The 23921-nt window shown below is 49.2% G+C and overlaps 13 protein-coding genes across 13 annotated transcripts; 6 read left to right on the top strand and 7 right to left on the bottom strand.

The window, feature by feature from the left end:
* The first annotated feature begins 338 nt into the window (after window positions 1-338).
* BABINDRAFT_160311 (tRNA 1-methyladenosine methyltransferase subunit) lies at window positions 339-1628 on the top strand. Its single transcript, XM_019128164.1, has one exon. It carries the CDS (start codon window positions 357-359, stop codon window positions 1470-1472), a length of 1116 nt encoding a protein of 371 aa, XP_018987460.1. The 5' UTR covers window positions 339-356; the 3' UTR covers window positions 1473-1628.
* Window positions 1629-1825: 197 nt separating this feature from the next.
* On the top strand, window positions 1826-3453 carry BABINDRAFT_160310 (uncharacterized protein). The gene has a single exon (XM_019128163.1). The coding sequence runs from the start codon at window positions 1988-1990 to the stop codon at window positions 2966-2968; it is 981 nt and encodes a 326-aa protein (XP_018987459.1). The 5' UTR covers window positions 1826-1987; the 3' UTR covers window positions 2969-3453.
* On the top strand, window positions 3454-5131 carry ARP2 (actin-related protein 2). The gene is made up of 2 exons (XM_019128162.1): window positions 3454-3679; window positions 3727-5131. Exons 1-2 carry the CDS (start codon window positions 3661-3663, stop codon window positions 4878-4880), a joined length of 1173 nt encoding a protein of 390 aa, XP_018987458.1. The 5' UTR covers window positions 3454-3660; the 3' UTR covers window positions 4881-5131.
* Window positions 5121-7521, bottom strand: MPS1 (serine/threonine/tyrosine protein kinase). Its single transcript, XM_019128161.1, has one exon. The coding sequence runs from the start codon at window positions 7409-7411 to the stop codon at window positions 5150-5152; it is 2262 nt and encodes a 753-aa protein (XP_018987457.1). The 5' UTR covers window positions 7412-7521; the 3' UTR covers window positions 5121-5149.
* A 536-nt stretch (window positions 7522-8057) lies between these two features.
* On the top strand, window positions 8058-8438 carry RPR2 (ribonuclease P protein subunit; the record flags this gene model as incomplete). Its single annotated transcript, XM_019131394.1, has 1 exon — window positions 8058-8438. A coding segment is annotated over one exon (381 nt), but the record flags the coding sequence as incomplete, so codon positions are not given.
* Window positions 8439-8943: 505 nt separating this feature from the next.
* Window positions 8944-9463, bottom strand: BABINDRAFT_165616 (uncharacterized protein; the record flags this gene model as incomplete). The annotated part of the gene is made up of 2 exons (XM_019130352.1): window positions 8944-9389; window positions 9439-9463. 2 exons carry the CDS (start codon window positions 9461-9463, stop codon window positions 8944-8946), a joined length of 471 nt encoding a protein of 156 aa, XP_018987455.1.
* A 348-nt stretch (window positions 9464-9811) lies between these two features.
* Window positions 9812-12731, bottom strand: ARG5,6 (bifunctional acetylglutamate kinase/N-acetyl-gamma-glutamyl-phosphate reductase). The gene has a single exon (XM_019128160.1). The coding sequence runs from the start codon at window positions 12445-12447 to the stop codon at window positions 9862-9864; it is 2586 nt and encodes an 861-aa protein (XP_018987454.1). The 5' UTR covers window positions 12448-12731; the 3' UTR covers window positions 9812-9861.
* BABINDRAFT_116224 (uncharacterized protein) lies at window positions 12568-12997 on the bottom strand. Its single transcript, XM_019126882.1, has one exon. The coding sequence runs from the start codon at window positions 12940-12942 to the stop codon at window positions 12688-12690; it is 255 nt and encodes an 84-aa protein (XP_018987453.1). The 5' UTR covers window positions 12943-12997; the 3' UTR covers window positions 12568-12687.
* A 625-nt stretch (window positions 12998-13622) lies between these two features.
* BABINDRAFT_17037 (RNA polymerase II subunit B1 CTD phosphatase) lies at window positions 13623-14207 on the bottom strand (the record flags this gene model as incomplete). Its single annotated transcript, XM_019130732.1, has 1 exon — window positions 13623-14207. A coding segment is annotated over one exon (585 nt), but the record flags the coding sequence as incomplete, so codon positions are not given.
* A 640-nt stretch (window positions 14208-14847) lies between these two features.
* Window positions 14848-16731, bottom strand: BABINDRAFT_165613 (uncharacterized protein; the record flags this gene model as incomplete). Its single annotated transcript, XM_019130351.1, has 1 exon — window positions 14848-16731. The coding sequence occupies one exon, from the start codon at window positions 16729-16731 to the stop codon at window positions 14848-14850; it is 1884 nt and encodes a 627-aa protein (XP_018987451.1).
* Window positions 16732-17001: 270 nt separating this feature from the next.
* On the bottom strand, window positions 17002-19173 carry GUS1 (glutamate--tRNA ligase; the record flags this gene model as incomplete). Its single annotated transcript, XM_019131634.1, has 1 exon — window positions 17002-19173. The coding sequence occupies one exon, from the start codon at window positions 19171-19173 to the stop codon at window positions 17002-17004; it is 2172 nt and encodes a 723-aa protein (XP_018987450.1).
* Window positions 19174-19937: 764 nt separating this feature from the next.
* Window positions 19938-21480, top strand: BABINDRAFT_160305 (glycoside hydrolase family 5 protein). Its single transcript, XM_019128159.1, has one exon. The coding sequence runs from the start codon at window positions 20001-20003 to the stop codon at window positions 21357-21359; it is 1359 nt and encodes a 452-aa protein (XP_018987449.1). The 5' UTR covers window positions 19938-20000; the 3' UTR covers window positions 21360-21480.
* Window positions 21481-21719: 239 nt separating this feature from the next.
* Window positions 21720-23707, top strand: BABINDRAFT_46355 (M20 family metallopeptidase). Its single transcript, XM_019132118.1, has one exon. The coding sequence runs from the start codon at window positions 21830-21832 to the stop codon at window positions 23573-23575; it is 1746 nt and encodes a 581-aa protein (XP_018987448.1). The 5' UTR covers window positions 21720-21829; the 3' UTR covers window positions 23576-23707.
* The last annotated feature ends 214 nt before the right edge of the window (window positions 23708-23921 follow it).

The following is a 23921-nucleotide window of genomic DNA, read 5'->3' as shown; positions in this document are numbered from 1 at the left end:
CAAACGTGGTTTCAGTCCTGTACCTCCACGGGGTCTATTTCCAGTTTATGGTTTAAACAGAAGTTGTGCGGCCCCGTTATTACCCTCTAACAAATTAAGATCTTATCTGGGTTTAGAACCATGTTCTGTTTCTACTTACCCAACCATCTTACTTTACACACCTTTGATTCTTTATATTTTTGCTTTATTTCAATAACATATACATCAGAATAAATCGAGTCAAAGTGTTATTCTTAACTCCCCCCCCACTTATAAATATCTCCTGCACTTTCTCCTTGCGCCGCACCAAATTTTCACTTTTTTTCCTACATAAATTTTTCACCATTCAACAAAACCGCTTCTTCCTACATCCAACCATGTCCTTCACCGCTTATAAAGACACAATCGAGGAGGGTGACTTTGTCTTTTGCTGGATCTCCCGTGAGATTATCAAGCCTATCCATGTCAAGGCGGGTGAGGTCTTGGGGACCCGTTTCGGGATCTTCTCCCACGACGACATGATTGGCTCGCTTTACGGGGCCCAGATCAGCTCTGCCAAGGGATACGGATTCATCCACTTGTTACATCCTTCACCTGAACTCTGGACGCTCTCCTTGCCCCACAGAACCCAGATTGTCTACACCCCTGATTCCTCCTACATCACACAACGCTTGGGGATCACGGTAGGCACCAGAGTGATTGAGGCCGGGACCGGCTCCGCCTCTTTCTCGCACTCCTTTGCCAGAACCATCGGCCGTGAAGGGAAATTGTTCACCTACGAGTTCCACGAGCCAAGATACGTGGAGGCTAAGCAGGAATTGGAGGAGCACGGCTTGACCAACGTCGAAATCACCCACCGCGACGTCTGTAACGGTGGCTTCGAGATTGAAGAAAACGGTGCTAGTAAGGATATCCGGGCCAATGCCGTGTTTTTGGACCTTCCATCACCGTGGACCGCCATCCCAAACTTATCCAGCGTGATCTCCAAGGACTCTCGTGTGGGTGTCTGCTGTTTTTCACCTTGTATTGAGCAAGTGACAAAGACCGTGGAGGCTTTGATGGCCCACGGCTGGTCCTCCATCGAGATGGTGGAGGTCAGTGCAAAGAGATGGGAGGCCAGAAAGCAAATGGTCAGAAGAGTGGACGATGCCGTTGAGAGATTGAGAGATGTCAAGAGAAGAAAGGATGCCGGGATCCAGAGGCGCAAGGACGATATCGCCCGAGAAGCACTCGAGGGTACTGAACCGTCCATTGGTGACAAGAGGCCCGCTAGCGAGACCCCACAGCCTGAGGAAAAGACCAAGGAAACTGGGTTCAATCCATTTGGGAAGGGTGTCCGGGTCAGAGACGGTGACCCGCAGTGGGAATGGATCAACGTTTCCAAGGTTGAGTCTGACATCAAGTCCCATACTTCTTACTTGACTTTTGCCTACATGGATCCAAATATCCGTGTGGTAAATCCGGTCGAAGAAGTGGCTGAGATCATTGCATAAGGCTATATATTAATACATCTGTACATTACTCTAGCTTTTGACGTGAATTTTTGTCATTAAGGATGTAAGGCAAGTCTTTGAGTGGAGCAAAATCCGCACCTTATATGATAGAGACTGAAAAGCACTATAACCAGGGTCCCGAGCCGCTTACCATTAATGAAACGCATGGTGTAAATAAGTAAAGACCTTATGGATACCCGGAATGTGCCATTTATCCAGTGCCGGATATAAGGTTGTGCGATCTTCGCCTCGTCTTACGACCTCTGTTAATTAGTATATATATATACCGGATTACTAATCAACCTCTATAGAACTTTAACGGAAAATGGACACCAGTATAAGTCTGTTTCATATTTTTGGACAATATGTCGAGTGATTAACCATTTTACACGCATTTCATCATTTATCATCACAGTTATATACGACCACATAGGTTTCACATAAATAAAGGCACGTCTTCAGATAGATCCACCAATTGAAGCTTATTCCCATTTGCAAAACTATCCATCTCAATTATGCCGTTAATGGGACTTCGCGACTGGGCACAGATGGCCAGAAACTTCTATCCGCCACCCCCCGCCTTCTTACCAAAGGATTACCCATCCTTAACCGGGAAAGTGGTGATTGTCACGGGCGGAAACGCGGGTCTTGGCGTTGAATGCGTCAAGCTTTTGGTTGAAGCTAGAGCTAAGGTGTACATTTTTGCGAGAAACAAAACCACCGCGTTGAAGGCCATCGAGGAGCTTAAGCTGCAGCACAATGATGCCCTTGTTGAATTTATCGAAGTTGATTTGAGCGACTTGACCACCATCAGGCCAGCTACCGAAAGGTTTTTCGCCCAGGAATCCCGGTTGGACATTGTGATTCACAATGCCGGTGTAATGCTTACGCCAATAGGCTCCACCTCGAAGCAGGGCTACGAGTTGCAGTTGGGTACGAATATCATCGGGCCCTTTGCATTGCAAAAGCTCTTGACGCCAATGATGCACCATACCGCCAGTCAGTTGAACGGGGAGGGTAATAACCGGTCTAGAATTATATGGGTGACATCATCCGCTCACGCGTTTGCCCCTAAGCACGGTGTGGATTTGAACGACTTGAACGACGTTAAACGTGATGGATGGGGAAACTACGGCCAATCGAAGGCAGCGAATATCATCATGGCCTCCCAATGGAGCATAAATCACCCGGAAGAAGCGGCAAAAATTGTCAGTATCTCTGTTGATCCGGGGAATTTGAATACAAACATGCAGCTGAGTATTACTGGCCTTACTGGGAGGATTCTTGACCGCCTTGTCTATGATGCACGGTATGGTGCTTATGCTCTGTTGTTTGCCGCGTTGTCTCCACAAATTACCACCACCAACAATGGTGCGTATATTATTCCTTGGGGCAGGTTTGGCAGGGTCAGAGGGGACGTTGCCGAGGCGGCTAAGAATGAGATTGGTGCAGAGTTTTACAAGTACTTGGAGGACGAGACGGGTAAGTATTTATAAACGCTTAAAGTATCACACCTTTCTAAGCTTATTCTATTGTTGCTTTCAGTTTAGGGCTTTTGAATTATCGTTGGACATGATATACTATGTAAACAGGGGGGTAAGTCCGAAACTTAGGTTAAACCTAATCAAACCTGCCTATCTCAACGGAGCTATAGGGCCCTATGGTAAACCAGTCTGATCGACAAAATTTTTGGGCTCAAATATGACGTTTTGCACCACTCAGAAATTCAGTGCACCACTAATTTAAAAGCAAAAGCTCACCTTTTTCTAAAGGAAAAGAAGGCCCATATTCTGGATAGAATGTAGAGATATCGCCTGTCGCAGAACCTCGATGTAGCGTACTTCTGATGCCAGCGGAAAAGCAGAAAGATTGACGTGCCAGCTGGCCGAGGCTATGCAACCAATCTCTATCGCCTATTCTTGGGTAATCCCAGAATTATTTCTTCCGTTTGTCCGCACAGTAACCAATACTTGAATAAATCAAACGTTCACATTATGACGAAATCCATTAGGTTAGAAATAAAACACAGAAAATAAGCCTTATTGGTTGTGTTATCGGACACATCGCTGCGTGCGCCCAGCCCCTTGGACGTGCACTTACCGGCACCTCCCGGCCTCAACCGATAACGACATAAACGACTCAGCTCCAGCTTCGCTTCTCGCTCCTCTCATCATCAATTACACACACAATGAACGAACAGCCAATTGGTAAGTAAGCCCATCCATCACGCACCCTTTCCGTACTAACCGCTTAGTCCTCGACCAGGGTACTGGTTTCGTAAAGATCGGGAGAGCAGGCACCAACTTCCCAGACCACACCTTTCCATCGATTGTCGGGAGACCGATCTTGAGAGCGGAGGAACGCGCAGTCACAGGTGACATTGAAATCAAAGACATCATGTGCGGTGACGAAGCGTCCGCGATGAGATCCATGTTGCAGGTGTCGTATCCGATGGAGAACGGGATCATCAAGAACTGGGCAGACATGGAGCACTTGTGGGACTACGCTTTCTACGAGCGTATGCAAATCGAAACTAGCGGGCGCAAGGTCTTGCTCACAGAGCCGCCAATGAACCCGTTGCGCAACCGTGAGAAGATGTGCGACGTGATGTTCGAGAAGTACAACTTTGGCGGGGTGTACGTGGCAATCCAGGCCGTGTTGGCCTTGTACGCCCAGGGGTTGTCATCCGGGGTGGTGGTGGACTCGGGGGATGGTGTCACGCACATTGTGCCGGTTTACGAGTCGGTTGTATTGAACCACTTGACAAAGAGATTGGACGTGGCCGGGAGAGACGTTACCAGAAACTTGATCAATCTCCTCCTTCGCCGCGGGTACGCCTTCAACCGTACCGCGGACTTTGAGACCGTGCGCCAGATCAAGGAAAAGCTCTGCTACGTGTCGTACGACTTGAGCTTGGATGCAAAGTTGGCCCAAGAGACCACCACCCTCGTGGAGAGCTACGAATTGCCAGACGGCAGAATCATCAAGGTGGGCTCCGAGAGATTCGAGGCCCCTGAGTGCTTGTTCCAGCCGGGCTTGGTGGATGTTGAGCAGCCGGGGGTGGGTGAGTGTTTGTTCAACACCATCCAGTCCGCCGACGTGGACATTAGATCCACGTTGTACAAGGCGATTGTGCTCTCTGGCGGGTCGTCAATGTACCCGGGCTTGCCGTCGCGTCTTACCAAAGAGTTGAAGCAGTTGTGGTTGACCCGCGTGTTGAAGGGTGACCCGAGCCGTTTGGACAAGTTCAAGGTTAGAATCGAGGATCCGCCAAGAAGAAGACATATGGTGTTTATCGGTGGTGCGGTGTTGGCAAACATCATGGCGGACAAGGACCACATGTGGATTTCCAAGCAGGAGTGGGAGGAGCAGGGTCCACGGGTGTTGGAGAAGCTCGGGCCGCGCTAGCGAGCACTGCACCTAACGTTATATGTAATTTAAAAGTAGAAAAGACGCAGACGATTGTAGTTGAATAGAAGCGATTGCGACGTCACTTACGAATGGCGGGTGAGGTCTGGATGCCGTTGTATTTAACATCAATACCGATCGGGGTTAGAAAACCATTGCCATACCACAGGTCTGGTGGAAGTTTGATATCCGTCATTCCACCTAGCTCACTCTTCCCAAATACCTAATTACTACATCAATACAAGCAGTCATCGTCATATCATTAAAATCTAATAGTTAAGCTCCAGAATCTTGTGCATCACCGTCTCCACAAGCCTGTTGTACACCTCATCGCCCACCAGGTTGTTGTGGCCGTAGTCCACGGCACTGTGCACCAAATCTTTGATAAACTCCTCGGAAACAACCCTCGGCTTGAGGAACAGTCCGACAAGCACCTCCGACGCCGAGAGCCGCTCGTTGGGATCCCTCGCAAGGCACTGCTTCATCGCGGCTATCGCGGACTGGGGGACCAACACCTCACCAAGGCCGCGGTCAGGGTACTGGATCTGCACCTGCGGATTCATAATCGCCATGAGTCGCTGGTGGCCGGAATAGCTCCCGTACGGCGGACGGCCGTACACCATCTGGTACAAGATACACCCACACGACCAGATATCCGAGGGTTTCCCGACCTTCCATGTGTTTGGAGCGTCGTTCTCCTCGTCTTCATACATGTTGAAACCCTTGGACTCCACCAAAGCTTCGGGGGCCATGTAGTTTGGCGTTCCGATCTGCGACTCGCGGTAGATGTTTACCGTGTGTTCCGGAACCGCGTTGGAGATCCCAAAGTCAATTAACTTGAGCGTGCCACGCACGAACAAGAAGTTTGCAGGCTTCAAGTCGCTGTGCACAATACCTGCCTGGTGCACGGATTCCACGCACTTGAAGAGCTCAATGGTGTGGTACCTCACAAAGTTTATGTCTAGCGGCCGCTTGATTCTGTCACTAAGCACGTGTGCGAGGTCGATCTCGCCACACTCCATCACGAGATATAAAGAGCCATCGGTCATGGAGTAATCGATCAACCTGACGACCCGGTCAGTGGTTTCCCGCAAGTGGAGAAGCAAGTCAATCTCGCCCTTGAAGCCATGCACACTGGCGTCGTCAAACTGATCGAACAAGACCTTTTTAATCGCGTAGATGCGGTTGTTGCGCATCGATTTGGCCTTGTACACTTTGGACGAGCCGCCCCGTCCGATGAGCTCCAACTTCTCAAACTGGGTGTCATTAATTTGGAACATTTGTTTTTTGGGCCTATCGCGCGATGCTGGGGGATCAGCAAGGACCTGGATCAACGGAGCTTCCAGCATGGCCTTGTGTTTGTAGTCAATACAGGGTTTAGAGCTGAGCTGGTTGGGAGGCACTTCGCTCAAGGCCTGGCGTGGCACGTATTCAATGTGTTTCTTAGCGGCATCCGCCCTTACGCCGAGGCGCGCTAGTTCCTCGCCAACCCGCGGCTTTTTGATGAATTCATCCACCTCTCGCGAAACGTCGCGCAGCTTTTCCGGTCGGCGCGCTCCCGCCGATTCCAACTCCTTCAACCTAGCATACTGTTTCTCCAACTGCAACTTACTCTCGGCATACTCTTGCTTGATTTGTATCTCCGCCGATGCTTCCTCTCTGAGCTTGGCGTCGAGAAGGGAGTCTCTGTGCATGCGCTCGGCCAATTCAGCCTCCGTTTTTTGCTCCATCAACTGCTTCTTGCGGAACTCCAACTTGGACCGCTCGAGGTCGAGTTTTTCGTGTCGGAGCTTCTCGAGTCTAGATTGCTGCGCCTTGTCGAGCTCCCGTGAGAGCGCTTGCTCGGATAAATCGTCGAAACTGTTTTTCTGGGCGCTCTCCAACCGCAGATCCAAATACTCGTAGTATGACGGCTCCTTCTTGGCCTCTTTGAGATCTTCGTTGGTCGTGTCACTGGTGCGAAGTGCTCTTTTCGGCGGCCCAAGACCGATCCGGGTCATTCGCCGGTTGCGGCCCCGCATGAGCGTCTGCAGAACGGTGGGTGGGTTCGGGGTGTAGTATGTTCGTTGGGAGTGGTTCTGGGTAGAAAACTCACTCAACTCATCCTGGGTGGGGAGAACCAGTAGGGGTTTGTCTGTATTGTGGGTATTGTTGGCGGAGATTTCTGTGAAAGGGGTATTAGGGGCGCAGTTGAAGCTTAGCTGGGTGTTGTTAGCCGAGGATCGGTGGTGGACGGATGTTTCCGTAAAGTGTACCGACAGCTTCACCCTACTTCTAGACGGAAAATCTAGCTCGTAGATCCCCGTTATTGCTGTCTGATGGGCTGGCGATAGCTTTACGCCCCGGTCGGGCGTGGGCGATGTCGCCTTGTCCTGTAAAACGGCCAAGCTGTACGCGCTAAGCGGCGGCGGAAGACACGACGTCTCATCATCCTCATGAAGATTGTGTTTTTGATGCGTATAGTAGGATCCGGCTTCAGAGACCCGTGTGTAGGGCAGTTTCAGACCATAGCTGGCATGGTTAGAAGTCATTGGAAGGGGCGTAGATCATGGGGCTACGCGGATGCAATATGACGATAGAAATGGTATGTATATATGCAGATTAAATCGCTCTGAGCCCGCCGCTGGATGTTGTGTAAAAGGGATAACAAGGGTAGTTCAGGTTTCGGTTGTTATTGTTTTGTATAACGATTCCGGTTTTGTGCCCTTGGAAAACACGGCTGTGATACGTTTCGTGCGCGGTTCCATATAGTGGTGGGGGCACGCATTTCCACAAACCTTCACGGGAAACGTGCCTGCGTGTCTATCCTTTACGGTGAAAGGACTTCTCAGAGGTGAGACTTCCAAAACTGCATAATGGCGATCATAACTTCTCTGGCAAATCTTTCAAATGGAATTATGCATCAAATACTTGATATTGTCCTAGTGAGATACGCTTGGTAGTTTAAGCCGCGCGAGCCGTTGGGTCATGTGACTATGAAACTTTTTTGCCCTGCACTTACCTACAGGAGGACAGTAAGAAAGGCGCTTGGGTGTTTCTAAGATGTAACACCTTTTTCTTTCTATTACACTAAATTCCACCTCCTTGTCACGATACAATAGCCAAACATAAACCTCTGACAAGTTTAGAATGGGAAAAACTATTGATCCAAATACTAAGATCATCCCGTGCAAGCCACCCAAGGCTATACCACACAAGGACCACTACTGCCGAGTCAACTTTCTCCACCAGGCATCCACATTGCTCGTTAACCCGAAAAGTCCTTCCCTGAAGCATGTAAAGTACGAGATCTTGTCACGAGCGTATTCACGAAGCATGGATCTAGTGGCAAAGAAGGTGGTGTTGAAGACCACGCCCCTATTGAAGCGATCGGGGTGCAAAAAGTGTCATAGAAGACTAGTGGTTGGGATCAGCGCAACTATGGAAATGGAGAACCTTTCCAAGAAGAATAATACAAAGAGTGAGGTGTTGTGTATTACGTGTGTCGGTTGTGGCTGTGTGAAGCGGTTCCCCGTCGGCCTGAACCCCGCCTACGAGTTATTCAGTGAGCGTGCTGATATTGCTATGGATGTGAATTGAGAATGGTTTACGAAGTTACTAAGGAAAATAAAGGAAGGGAAAGAGTAAATAAGGGGTTACATTTAATAGTTTTTTTTTTTTTTTTTTTTGCGGTTCTGGAGTTATGTGAATTGTTGGCTTCTAATAATGTAAATCGTATCCTCAACATTAAAAGTATACCGAAAATAGTTATCCTGATATCCCGGCTCACCGTATTGAGATCCTTTAACGAAATTTAAACAAAGTCTCGTACCCGCTAAGGCATGCCTTGTGCAAAGCAGCGCACCTTAACACCTCACTCTCATTCCATGATCAAAACCACTTTCAAACCACAAATACATGGAAAATAGATACAACTCAATCATACACATGCACAAGCTTTCATGAATGCATAGGCTAAAAGGATATACTGCTATAACAAAAGGAAACGTACTGCCTTATGTCTATGGATAAACCGCCGGCTGGGGTTCGCAGATGTGCACCTTTATTGGCACCACTCCTCTACTCACCTTCTGGACTTTTTGGAAGTCAAAATTGCAGTCAAAGCGGCACCCCCAACGGCAAGAAACCCACCAATGACGGCCATCCCGATCAAACCTTCCTTCGCCACCTTATCTTCGATCAAGTTCTTCAACTGCTGGGCTTGTGTATTCTCTGGCTCGTTCTCCAAAAGCGCCTCAGCATACCGTCTGGCGTTGGAGTAGTCGCCAACCTTGTAGCACCCGATGGACAAGTAGTATAGACACTCGCGGCGGCGTTGTGGGTACTCCTTGTAGATCTCACTCAACAAGCGAATCCCCTGTTTGCTGTCATCCTTCAGCGCCGATTTGATGAGGCCCCATGCGTAATTGAACTGTGACTGGATGGAGATATTTGGCTGCTCCTTTGAGAGTTGGTTGCGGAGAATTGTGAGCTGTTCCTTGGACAAAGGCGTGTTGGCGTCTTCAAGGGCTGTGGAGGTTAGTAAAACTTCGAGAAAGGGTTATGGAAATTAGCATACCTGGCAAATATGATAATTTAGACATGTTCTGTGGGGGATAAATAAATAGTTTGCTTGGTATCGCTGTCCAACATTGGACCAGTGGTGTATGTCAGATAAAGCTGGTATCCTCTGATGCGCTTGTGCTTACGCCTCCGAGTTTGTATGAGTGTCACGTGCAAATGCAGGCAGCAAGCATTTTTTTTCCATGGGTCTAGCATCCGTCGAGTCTAAGCAATGGTGTCCACACTATTAGTTTATCCTTAGAGCCCTGAAAACCAATGCAAGTTCAGTCACCTTGGGAGGCCTTATTGCGTGAACACGGGAATACCTCTTTCTCATTAATTTACCCATGTAATTTCCCTTGCACAATTTCAAGCCTACAACTCAACCACAATACAACCTAACAAAAATATGAGTATATCGTAATTTAACTTTTTAACTCTAGTAGTCGCTAATGGTGACGTCATCTGGAATACCAGCGTACTCATCGTAGCCCAACATCAAGTTCATGTTCTGCAAGCACTGGGTGGAGGCACCCTTCAACAAGTTGTCAATGGTGGCGATAACGACAACTCTGTCCTGTTTGGAGTTGACACCAAACCCACCGATCACGATGCCGTGCTTGCCTGAGATGTCCTTGACCAACGGCGCCTCGCCGGTGACGGTGATCAACTGCTCGCCCTCGTATCTGTCCTGGTAGATATTTCTGATCTCTCTGGAAGTCAACTTCTTGTTTAACGGGATGGAGATGGTGTGGGAGATCCCCTGGAACCACTGCGCAACGTGCGGGGTAAAGGCAACCTCCTGGCCCAACTGGGAGGAGATTTCGCGCTCGTGGATGTGGTCGGTCAAGGCGTATGGGATCAAGTTATTGGCTAAAAGAGCGGTGTCGTTCTTTGGGGACGGCTTGGTGCCGGCACCAGAGTAGCCGGAAACACCGAAGATGGTTGGTCTGTCGCTGATGAACTCCTTCAACGGCGCAATCGCAACCTGCGCACCGGTGGCGTAGCAGCCCGGGTTCGAGATCTTGGTGGCACTGGCAATGGTTGCACGGTCGTTCAACTCTGGCAATCCGTAAACCCAGTCACCGGTGGTGTCAAATCTGTAGTCAGCTGACAAGTCGATGATCTTGGACTTGCCGGCTACTGACTCGATGGCCTCGACAAATGGCTTACACACACCGTTAGGCAACGCCATGACCCAGATGTCGACCGCATTCTCGGCCTCCAACTTCTTGATGTCCTCGACTTGGAGGTTGTCATAAGTGATTTCAGCCTTGGAGTAGCCCTCCAACTTGGTGCCCTTCAACTCGCGAGAGGAAACGTGGGAGAGTTCCATGTACGGGTGGGTATCGATCATGTGGATCAAGTTCTGGCCGGTATACCCTCTGGCACCAATCAACGCCACGCGCGAGATGTTGGTGTTGGTGGTATTGCGCAACGGGGGGTTAGGGTTGGTGGTGGTGAGCGGTGGAGGACTAGACTTGGTGGAGTACGAGCGAACACCGAGGAAGCCTCTGCTGACATTGGTGGACGTGTGGAAGGATCGCTTCTGGGTTCCGTTGAAGGAAGCCCCCTTGGTCAACGAGTTGTCTGTTTCAAACTGCTTGATCAACTGCGACGCCTCGGCAGAGTCCAACCCATACCAAAACAACACATCCCCGTTCATTCTCGACGCGAAGGAGCCCTGGGACTTGGAAAAGTACCAAGGAAGATTGGTGTCGTTTTCGTTCACAATCCAGTAGAGCTTGCTGAAGTCCTTTCTCAAGGAATTGAAAATGTTATCAGTCACGTTATTCAACCAACCATTGTGCGAGGACAACAACTTATCCAACTTTGGAATCTTGCCCCCGTTCACATCCTTGACAATGGCCAAAACCTCCAACGGTTCGTCACCGAAGGCTTTAAAGGAGGTGTTTTCCAACTCCTTCAAATATGACGCAACGGAAACCTCACCGGACTGAATCGCAGGGTCTCTCAATAAGGCCGATCTCAACAAATCCGGGTTGGCAAACTCCTCGAGCGACTGCTTGGTGACGAGCTTGTAGCCCCTTCTGATCAAGGTCCCAGCACCGGAGTCGGTGAACAATTCCTTCTGCAAATCGTCAACGTTGATGATGGCGACGGAGGAGGACCTTGGCAAGTGCATCAACAAGTCTCTGATTTCCTTGATCTTCAATTTGGTGCCGTACTTGACCCACGACTCCTTCAACAAGTCCTCGTACTCCTCGTCAAGGTTGATGACAGACAACTTTTCACCGGTGTTTCCGTTGAAAATCCCGCCCTTTTCATTCAAATAAACAATCTTCAACGGCTCAAAAACCCTCGCCAACTCACCCGCGGCAATATCCGCATTCACGTTCAAAATCTGGCCCGATGGGGTCTCGGCCAAGGAGGTCAAGATCGGGAGCGCACCTGCGGCGATGGAGGCCTCGATTGGCGCTTTATTGACGGAGTTGACCCGCCCCACTAACTGGTACTTGTCCTTGTCGAGGTACTCGGCGCCAAAGACCCCGGCGGTGATCGGTCTAGCATGCACGCCCATCTTCTCCAATGCGGTCACCAATCTCAAGTTTTGCTCCAAAAAGCACTTGCGCACCACCGACATGGTTTTTTCGTCGGTGATTCTGATTCCGTCCTCGTACTGCGGTTCCACGCCCTCATTCTCGAGGATGTCGTTGATCTGCGGCCCGGTCCCGTGCAACACGATCGGGTACAACCCGACATGGTATAGGAACGCGAGACACGACGCAAGCTCGGGTAACTGCTGCGTAATGATTGCACCGCCGACCTTGATAACGGCAAACTGCTGCTGTGAGACGGAGGTGAAGTACTTGAGGTACTGTTCGACCTCTCTCTTTGATCCGATATTGTTCAAGAGTTGGACGACGGTAGATCTGGTAGAGTAGTAACGCTGGGTGACTGGCAAGGTGGCAGTTCTGACGACATTGGTAGCGAGGGGAACGTTAGCCTTGACGGCAGCTCTGACGGCAGCTCTGGCGGCGAATTTTGTTTGGTGTCTGAGCATTGGGTGTCAAGTATGACTCAAAGTTGACAGGTGCAAAAAAAAAAACCTTGTGGTAGATGTAAGCAAAGAATGACTTTAGGTGCGAGTGAAGAGGAACTGTAGCAGCAAGACGAGCTTTTATATGCTCCCCGTTTTGCTCGCGGGAAAAATCCTTCAGCTGCCTATCGCTGAGTCAGAAATTAAGCGCGGTGTGCGATCGCAGTTGCCACATACGGCAGGAACGGGAATATCCCTATTTGGCTATGGCCCGAACGAGGGCGGAGATGCTGAAAAAGACGAACACCATATACCGCAATGGTGAATAATAAGCCTTGAAGCAAATGCTACGTCTCGGTTTCGTTTAGGGATCTTGGCAGCCGTAGCTGACCAGTAGTAGCTGTGCATAGTTGGCTGGGTATATGGTCTAGTGGCTCTTCCTGCCACCAGCAGTGAGCTGTGCGTAATGAGCAGATCCACCGATTGGTGCGGGCGGGGCGAGTGCAGGACAACGGTCATCGCTATCTCCACACAGATAGTGTAGTAGGTTTCTATCCAGTGAATTTAGCCCGATATTGATGAAAAGCCACAAAGTCGAAATTCCAAATTTGCAAGCCACGTGAGTTACTACTCTAGACTGGCTTCACCGTGCCAATTGGGGGTGCTATTGGCTCTTTCGAATGGGTCGCTCTCGAGACAGCAAAGTATGATTTCTCAGGTGAGACAGTTTATGAGATCAGCTGTCTTTACAATTTGGCGATTGTCGAGTCGGTTTGTCCATCGCGATAAAACCCTGGAAGTCTACAGCCGCTTCCACTTGTAAGGTTTACAGAATGGCGCAAGGTATGCATAGAAGCACGAGCCTGGTTGAAATACCCCCTTCTCAGCCTCGAACAAAAAGATCTTGAGAGGCGATAGGCGTCAAACGGTTTTATATTCATGCGTACCCAGTCCGGTAAAGTATCGGGTTGGTATATAATAAATCTACAACTTTCAATGGTCAACCCCAAGGGGTAACAAGATATACATAACTTCGTGAGATCTATCGTACATGACAAGACGGAGTTTTTTGGTCTCCAACACTCCCGGCCACACCTTCACTGTTCTTTTCTGACTCTCTATGGTAAAAACATCCCGTGGTTTTCGTCATCCACCCCGTCGTTATTATCGTACTTCCCGCCGTACGTATGAGCATCGATTTCGCCCTGCAACCCGCCTTCTTTCTCCACTATGTGAAAGTCTCTGAGCAACCCTGCCAATTGCAGCTCATCGTCGTTTTTCTTTCCGTCGATCTTCAAGTCGTGGATGGATTGGATGAGATCCACCAACTTTTCATTCCCGCTGTGAAGCTCCTCCGAACGGCTGATCAAATCGTCGAGCAATTTGAAGTCACGCTCGTACGCGCACTCGCCGTACGGCTTCTCCAAGATCTCCAGCGTGCGCGCGAACAACGCCTCCGGCGAGAGCTGCTTTTCGTAGAACAAGGATGACTGGTAGTGGAGCTTACAGCAGTAGGAAGAGTAGTAGGTGTTGGGCAAAATAATCGACGGCCTTCGGAAGTTAATCTGAGGCGAATTGTTGCTGTCCTTAGGCTGGTTTCCGCAGAGAATGTAGCCGCAGATGTGGTTGATGGTGCGCTCTTGAACGATTTCCTGGTACGCTTCGGGGGTGAGAAAACGCACGAGGAGCTTGGCCACATCAGGGGCGGCATGGTTCTCCGCGAGCTCCTCAATGAGCGTGAGTGTCATCAACGACGCCTGGGGCGGCGTGAGCGCGAGAGATGAGGTGCCGCTGCGCGTGGCCCGCGATTGTACGGAGTACGGATAGATGAGCAGTAGCAACCGGTCAACGGTGATTAATTCGGACATAAGAGAGTTTGGGGGAAGTTTTGTAGATTTTTGGGCTAAATTGGGACGACGATGGAATGATTGGGGGACAGTCTAGGTTCCAAGCATTTATACCCAGATGTCCGTGCGTGCCCTAATTTTTCGCAAGTCATTCCGCGAACTCCAGTTGCTGCGGAATTCCCGATGGATTACGTCTTGTGAAAGACCAGATATAAACGGTGGGCTGTCCAGAAATCTTGAGGATATTTTCCCCTAAAAATTTTTAGGTTCCAGGATTAGCAATAGTATTGGCTAATGCTCGTTTCCGTGGTATACTGGCAGTAAGCCTACACCCTTGAAATTAATGTGATAGAAATCAGATGGGGCTACCACACGACCTAAGTGTATCTATGATCTTTACGGATATCCGACTTAAACCAGTGGATACATCTGTAATGCAAGAGGAAATCCCTAACGGGTTAAAACAAGTCATAGGTGAGCTTGCTTGGCTCGCATGTATTCCTTGTCTTCACCGGGAAGTTCCCCCGTTCAGGAGATTCTCCTCCATAAAGGCGACATTCTAATTCTCAACTCACCTCTACCAAATATTCTTCCCCACCATGTCGTATCTCCGCACACTTTCCAAGTCGTCCGTGTTGTGTTTCGAGCTCTCCTCTCGCCCCTCACGCTCTTTTCGCCCCCCGCGCTCTTCGCGCCCTTTCCGTGCCGAGTTAACCACTTTTTGGGTGCGCAATTCCGCCTTGTTAGGCGGGATTCTCTCATTCTCATACAACTCGGCCCGAAACAGCGGATTAATCTCGTTTAACAGCGTGTTCGGGATTCCCGGGGCAAAGTCTTGAAGGATCTCTACGTCATCTTCGTCGCTGCGGTGATGGGTTACCGTGTGCAAGGTGTCATAGAGGTTTCTAGCAGGGGTGCTGGCCTCAAGGAAAAGCGACCGGATAGGTGAACGGGTTGTCTGAGGGTGACGAGATCGCAAGATCGAATCTTCGTCCAAACTTTGAGATAAAAGAACTTGAGATGAAGCTTGAAATGAAGTTTGAGATGGTGTTTGAGATGGTGTTTGAGATGGTGTTTGAGCTGAATTCAGAACCATCGCCGCCCTGTTGATCGAATTAGCCCACCGGAGTAAACAAATGCTTAAAATAAGCTTGGCAAACAACACAAGGGCAAAGATAACAGCCGGGGCTACAAGATAACCATACCACGAGCCCAGAGACGCCACTAGAGGCATGGTCATGCGCAAAAACAACACTAACAACGACACAAGGGGTAGTCCTAGCCGCTTGTTGAGATAGATCACCAGATAATCGTCCCCCGCAGCCTTGTTATTCTTAAACGTCATGGTGATAAAGTCCAAGCTGATTACGTACAAAAAGCGCTTGTATACCCGCGGACGGATGCGGTTGAATTTGGTAATGTACGAGTGCTTTAACCAGTCCACACCCACCTCAGAGCCCATTGCGACCAACATTGGGGATACCACCACGTTGAGCCACTGGTATGGGGAGTTGGCAGAGAGCCACGAGCTGGGGATCAACCCTAGGCTGGTGCTGCTGGAAATGTTGAGCTGACAGAGGTTTCGGAGAACGATGATGGTGAGCATGATGAACAAGTGGAAGCGTTCCACGAGGTCCGCAACGGTAACCTGGAACAACGACTCGCGCTCAAACTTCTTGAACACCGTGGACTTGATTTCCGCAAACTGGAGCGAAAGAAGGAGCGTGGGCAACGCGTTGGAGTAAGAGTTGACTGCCACATTAAGCGAGATTGTCTGGTAGATCAAGATGGAGCTGTGGATGACGACGTACACAACGGCGCCCGCAAAAAAGCCCATGAATTTAAGCGTCTGCACGCAAAACTTTCGCTTATCGCGGAAAGCATCCTCCATGTCCCAGAGATCGTAATTGAACAAGATGCTCAAGATATCCTGTCCGAGGGAGGAGCACAACTTGTCCGCCACTTCAAGCACTCCAAAGATCACGTAGAGCTTGATAGCGGCCTCCCCGCGGATTCCGTGATATATTTTTGACAAGTCGAGCTGGCAGAAGAGAATGTGAAGTGACGCCCAGATGAGTCCTGTAGAGATGCAGTCGTTCTGGAGGTTTTTGGTGTACGCGAGCGGAACGGCGGCTTCATGGCCCGCGAGCTTTGCGTATGCCACGCGCGGAAAGGCCGCCACGTTAATCGCCAAACGGAGCGGGAAGATGCTGAAGAACGAGAGAAACAGGTTCAAGCACGAAAGAAGGCCGAAACACATAAACTTCTCTAACTGAAACGGCATTCGGAGCATGTTCACAATGGATTCGTACGATTCGTTGCTGGACACGGTGCGCTCGCGTCGCTGCTGCTTGTCGCGCACATCCGGCTCACTGCTGCCCTGGATCTCGAGTTTGAGCAAACGCCATATTGTGGTGGCCGCAGGAGTCGAAAGTGACCTCAGGCGGACTTGTTTGGGCATGGCAGGGACTTAAACGGTACTGTAATCGCTGAGAACGAGCTAAATGCATGTGTTTTTGTTTTTTTGCCGCGCGAAAATGTGGAGTCCATGTTCGCGGAGAAATCTAGGTGGCTTGAGAGCAAATAGTTTGGTACGTTGTTTGGCCGAGGTCCATTACCAGCATGTCAAGATATAAAAAAAAAGCACTTCCCTTTGTATCTACATGGTATTCTACACTGTTAAAAGTGACAAATTAGAAACCTAAACACTCAGATATCTCGCCTGACTCGATTATTTCTTGGCACCATACTTGTTAACCGACTTACCATCTGGGATGGTGAAGAATACAGCTGGCTTGCCGTCCTTGGAAACCTGGTCCAATCTGTAGTAACCCTTTCTCTCAAACTGGATGATATCTCCCTCCTTCATCTGGGAAACGTTGGAGTCGGCAATGGCGGCAGTGTGGAACTCGGTTTCTGGGGTCAAGAAGTCTTCGAAGTTTTCGCCGTCTTCGATCTTGTCCTTGGTAATCAAGTGGTCAAAATCAACCAAGTCAACCTTGACAGTATCGGCAGTGTCAGCCAACCAGTTGACCTTGTGCTTGGTCTTACGGAAGTCGCCTTCCAAGTGCAAGGTAGCGTCGATAGACTTGATGACATCACCTTCCTTGTGAATCTTGTTGATGATAACGTTACCCCAGTCCATAAAGGTGGCTTCTTCACCGTCCTCCAAAGTGGCGGCGTCCTCCTGCTCCAACAACAAGTCGGCGGCGAAAATGACATCCTTCTCACCAACCTCTGCATTCTTCTTGTGCTTTGGCTTCTTCTCGGAGTATGGCTTTTCCGGGCCGTTGGCCAAGTGCACCTTGACCAAGTTTTTAGCATTCAAAGCAGTGTGGCGAGGAGCGATAGGGTCGATGACCTTCTTGTTCACGGCCCAGATCAAGTTCCAGTCCAAGTTGATAATGTTCTTGGATGGACCCTGGGAGACAACAAAGTTCTTCAAGCCTTCAACCGTCATACCTCTTCTTCTGACACCTCTGACGGTTGGGAAACGAGGATCGTCCCAGTTAGACACCATCTCCTTGTCGACAAACCATTGCAACTTTCTCTTAGAAAGCAAGGTTCTGACAAAGTTGACACGGGCAAAGTCCCAGATGTGCACCTTTCTCAACTTCATGGCGTTCAACATCCAGTCGTACTGTGCGTTACGGTCGCGGTACTCGATGGTTCTCAAGGCGTGGGTGACACCCTCCAAGGAGTCGACAATTGGGCAGCAGAAGTCGTAGGTTGGGTAGATTTTCCACGCAGTGCCGGTTCTGTGGTGAGGGGTCAAGTTAGTTCTGTAGATGACCGGATCACGCAAAGTCTTGTTGAGGGCTTGGTAGTCGATCTTGGCACGCAAACAGTTCTTTAACCCTTCCTCAGTAGCGTTCTTCATGTCTTCCGTAAAGAGCTTCAAGTTTTCCTCGACGGTGCGTTCGCGTCTTGGGGAGGCAATTCCGTTCATTCTTTCGTCACGCATCTGCTCGACGGCGGTGTCGTCACAGTAGGCCTTGCCATCCTTGATCATCTGGACGGCGTAGTCGTACATGATCTGGAAGTAGTCGGAAGAGAAAGTGGTCACGTCACCAGTGATTCCCAACAACTTCAAATCCTCAGTGATGGACTCCTGGAACTCGACCTTTTCCTTGGACGGGTTGGTATCATCGAAACGGATAATCAACTTACCGTGGTACATGTCGGCAAAGTACTTGTTAAGAATAGCAGCCTTGGCATGGCCAATGTGCAAGTATCCCGATGGTTCAGGTGGGAAACGGGTGACCACCTCACCGTCCTTGGCGCCCTTCAATTCGATGTCGAAGGAAGCCTTGTGGCCCTCCTTCTTACCACCGGCAGCAGCCTTGGCGTTCTTTCTCAACTCGGCAAGCGACGCGGCCATCAATTCGACAACAGTGCCGAAACGCTTGTCGGACTCAACAAACGAATACCATCTGGTGACATTGATGTAAACAGAGTTCTTGATAACAGAGCCCATGACGGCGTTGGCCCTCAAGACACCCCAGACAGCGACATCAGCCAAGGTGATCTGATTGCCGAGCACAAAGGAGCGGAAGTTGAGGTGGGCGTCGAGCTTTTCTAAGGAAACCGACAACTTCTTGAAGTCCTTGACGGAAAGCTCTTCGAAGGCAAACTTGACCCATGTCTGGGAGGCTTCCCTTTCCAACAAAGCGGCTGGGTAGGTGTCAGCAAGGACGTTGAGGGCTTCGGTGGTTTCGTAAACGGTGGTGCCACCGGTAACTAACTTGATCGGAGCAGACTTCTGGTCGGCGGCGGCAACCTTGTCATCGACAAAATCGACCTTGATTGGGGCGTCGGTGGAGGCGGAATTAACAACGGCTGCAGCGATCAAAGCTGGGTAGCCGACTAATGGCGCTTTGGCAGCAATTTGCAAAGTAGACATCTTAATAGCGTTGGGATCAGAAAAGGCCAGAGCGGCAACAAGCGTCGGCGTCTAAATATATTGAAAAAAATCTGACAAGACGGCCAAGGAGTCATATGTGCAGGTGAAAGCCTTTGGCGGCAAAAACTGAAACCGGAAGCGCCGCACCCAAGCCGCTAATGAGGTTTTATCGTACACAGATGGAGAACAAACCATAGAGCAGTGCTGGGGACCGGAAGAGATATGACTCATTTGTATTGAATATTTCAATGTTCAATAAATGGATTTATTTTCCGCTCTGTGGCTGTCTTGGCCGGATCGTTTCTGTGCGGTTAGTTTGTCTCAAGAGCTGAGAGGACATGGGATCTGGCCCTAGAACCCCGTGCAAAACGAAGTAAAGAAAAAAGGTAGGGTATGCCCTGTTCCATTTGCGACAAGAGAAGCGTTATCGTGACAGTATACGTGGAAACAAAGTTGATGAGAGTTTTTTTTTTTTTTAGAGACGGTGAAACGTTGGGATTTGGGGATGGCGATGGTGATATCTTTTACACAACTCGAGAAATAGTTAATTATCTTTGAACTATAATTCACCATCTTTATAACCCGTTTTTATGGAAGTGGTTATTTTTCCCTCACAACCATCTTTCTATCAACCTGGTGTCCTAATTGTATTTTCCTAGACAAGTCCTACACAGATGCATAACTGGCTATAAATAGCTTGTCTGGGATGTTCCCTGCAGCTGAAGGTTTCAAGTGCGTTTACGTTTCTGTACGATTCCGCTGTGGCCAGATCTATACATCTACAGTGACGACATCCGAAACACAACTCCGAATTATACCACATACTAATGACATCAAAAGGGTTAATTGTTACGGGGCTCTTGTTTGGCTTCCTCGAGTGTGTCCTCTCACAAAGCCTCAAAGTGTCCTTGCCTGGCGGTCTGAGCGAGAAAATCCAAGGCGTGGCCCTTGGAGGTTGGCTTGTATTAGAGCCATACATCACACCATCATTGTTCACTGTTTTTGAGAATGCGACAGCCACAAACACCACGGAAAACGTCCCCGTCGACGAATACACGTACTGCCAGGTGCTAGGGAAAGACGAATGTGCTAGCAGGCTCGAAACCCATTGGTCCACCTTCTACAACGAGACTGACTTCCAGCAGATCAAGCAGATGGGGTTGAACTTGGTGAGAATTCCGGTGGGATACTGGGCCTTTGCCTTGTTAAGCGGCGACCCGTACGTCCAGGGACAGGAGAAGTACTTGGACCAAGCGATTGAGTGGTCCCGACAGAACGACTTGAAGGTGTGGATTGACTTGCACGGCGTTCCGGGGTCTCAAAATGGGTTTGATAACTCTGGAAAGAGAGGCGGTGTTGACTGGTTGAAGAACCGCACATATATCAGCACCACCTACGGGGTCTTGGACTATATCTTTGGGAAGTACGGCCAGGCCAATTACAGCGACACGATCGTTGGGATTGAACTTGTGAACGAGCCACTTGGACCCCTGTTGAACATGACAGAGGTAGAGAACATCTACTACAACAGCTACCAATCGGCAAAGGCAAAATACCATGTCCAGGACACCATTGTGCTTCAAGATGCCTTCCAGTGGATCGGGTACTGGGATTCGTTCCTAAGCAACGAGACCAGCCCTGCCGTCATGATTGATCACCACCACTATGAGGTTTTTACTGTCGATCAGTTGAAGGCTTCCATCGGCGTGCATGTTTCTAACATCAACAGCTTTGGCAATTCTATCGTCCAGCACTTGGCGAATCATTCGGCTGTGGTGGGGGAATGGTCTGCGGCCTTGACTGATTGCGTGAGATGGCTCAATGGTGTGAACATGGGCGCTCGCTACGACGGCACGTTTCAGAATGATGAGGTTATCGGGACATGCGACAACATCACAGACTGGAAGAAATGGACCAAGGACCAGAAGAGGCATACGCGAGAATTTGTCGAGGTTCAGCTCGACGCTTACAATCAAACCTCTGGCTGGATCTTCTGGTGCTGGAAGACAGAGGACACCATTGAGTGGGACTTTAAGCGGTTGGTAGCGTTAGATTTGATGCCACAACCGCTCAGCGCCAGAAAGTACACCATGGATGGGGTGATTTCCGGTGGTCTTAAATTGGGTTTGGGTTGGAAAGTCTATTGTTTCATGGGATTGTTACTCGGTTTAACAATTGGGTTTTAGTCAGAATAGCATCAAGTTTGTTTGTTGCCTTTCGAAACCTCAAATCGAATAAACGTTTATATAAAAATTATTTGCATCATAGTTGAGATGTTAAATTAAAATATTAATTATTATATGGAATATTTATGATAAAGCATATTTTAACGTTAAAACGTCTCATATACATATATTTTATTTAAATATATCATGTGAAACCCGTTTAAATAGTATTTTCGGATATACCGAGTGGCACCGGAGCTGCGGGCAAAGCCTAAAACAGCAACCAATCAATTATCCTTCATCTTACCCGATTTAGCCAACTGTTATGCACGTCGCGTAATTAACGGGGCCGCATATGATACGGCAGCGGTTCGCCCAAAGCACTCGTTACCCCACTTCTCACCCCCGAGAATTACGTATAAGAGAACCGCTTCCCCGAAGAATAGCAATTGAAAATCCACTTTCTCAACATTCTCACCGTTAACCTAAACATGCCGAGATTGACAGACGACCCAGAAGAAGGGCAATTTTCCCGCTTCAACTCCAGATACAATCTCAAGAAGATTGCCATCATCGGCGGTGTGGCCGTTGTCGGCCTCCTTGGTTTGACTGCAGTCTACACCACCCTCAAGGGGGATGACTTGCAATTGGGCGAACCAAAGTGTCCGCTTCCAGCTTACTTCTCCGCCAATTCCACCGCGATCACCGACAGATCCAAGCAATTCCTCTCCGACAAGGAGTTCATCGCCCAGTCTTACGAAAAGCTCTCCCAGGCCGTCAAGGTTCCGACCGAAGTCTACGACGGCCAGCCAGAGGTGAAGGATCATCCTGAAGTCTGGGCAAAGTTTGGAAAGTTCCACCACTACTTGGAGAAAACCTTCCCTACCGTGTATGAGCACTTGCAGGTGGACAAGGTCAACACCTGGGGGTTAGTTTTCACATGGAAGGGGAAAAACGCTGACTTGAAGCCAGTCTTGTTGACTGCACACCAGGACGTGGTTCCGGTGCAGGCAGACACGATCAAAGACTGGAAGTACGATCCGTTTTCCGGCCACATTGGCAAGGACTTTATCTACGGTCGCGGGGTTTCAGACTGCAAGAACTTGTTGGTTGGGTTAATGGAGACGGTTGAGCAGTTGCTTGCCGATGGCTTCAAGCCCCAAAGATCGATTGTGTTGGCGTTCGGGTTTGACGAAGAGGCTTCCGGTGGACACGGTGCTCGCCACATTTCCCACTTCTTGACCAAAAAGTACGGCAAGGACTCGTTCTACGCGGTGATTGATGAAGGCAGTTCCGGTTTGATTAAGGGCGGAAGTGGTCAGTACTATGCACAGGTTGCCACCGGCGAAAAGGGTTTTTTTAACGCTGAGATCCAGCTCACGACGCCTGGTGGACACTCCTCTGTCCCTCCTGACCACACCTCTATCGGTATTATGAGCAGTTTGGTCAAGCTTCTTGAAACGGAAACGTTTGAACCGATTCTCACGGATGAAAACCCTACAATGGGCTTCTTGCAGTGTTTGGCTGAGCACGATACTTCGCTCCCAACAAAGTGGAGGTCCACCATCTTGAAAGCTGTCCATAACAAGGCTGCTAACTTGAAGGTGTTGGAGTACCTTTCTTCCTCTAAGTTGTCCAAGTTCTTGGTGCGCACTTCCCAAGCCGTTGATATCATCAAGGGTGGGGCCAAGTCCAACGCCTTGCCGGAACACGTTTCTATTATTTCCAACTACCGTGTTGCCATTGGATCCAACGTAGCCGAAACGGTTGACCACGTTTCGTCTAAAATCCAAAGAGTCGCGCAAGAGTACAATGTCGGCTACGTGGATGCATCCGGGAAGCAGGTCTACGACATCTCCAACAGCAACGGCTACTTCAACATGTCTGTTTTGACGCCTTTGGAACCAGCTCCGTTATCCCCAACTACCAAGGACTCTAAGGTCTGGATGGCATTCGGCGGAGCCTTGCGTCACTTCTACAAGAATGTTGTGGGTATTAAAGAAGAGGTTATTGTCACGCCTGGCATTATGACTGGTAACACTGACACCAAATACTACTGGGACTTGACCAGAAATATTTACAGATTCATTCCAGGGTACACGGACACCGTTACCAGTTTGATAGAATTGGGGATCCACTCTGTGAACGAGAAGTTGCCAAAGGTGTCCCATCTTCACGTGATTGCTTTCTACTATGAGTATTTGCAGGCCATTGACAAGGAAGCTGATGAGGAATAGCCGAACCGATTTTCCGATAGTTTACGATTTTCCAAATTTTAAATTTTCCTATGAAAACGAATAAATATGATAATCGTACATAAGTGGGCTGTTTGTCCCACTGTTACGTATATAAGGCGTAGGTTAATTTGCAAGGGTTTTTATTCCTAGCCTACGTAGCTTCTCTTAAGCCATCCCTGTGGAATCTTGCTGCTGCCGTTCCAACAATTCAAGCCATAAATATCGAACAATGCAAAGTCACAACCATTGTTGCACTAAAGTATTCCAGTTGAGCTAAGGGGCCAGTTTAGCACAAGTACCAAAGCGTGGAATTCTATGCTCATCAATCGATCCAATTTCGGGAGTT

Source organism: Babjeviella inositovora (assembly GCF_001661335.1).
Source record: "Babjeviella inositovora NRRL Y-12698 unplaced genomic scaffold BABINscaffold_2, whole genome shotgun sequence".
Classification (NCBI taxonomy): domain Eukaryota; kingdom Fungi; phylum Ascomycota; class Pichiomycetes; order Serinales; genus Babjeviella; species Babjeviella inositovora.
Note: the sequence above shows the minus strand (reverse complement) of the source record. Positions and strands in the feature narration are given on the sequence as shown.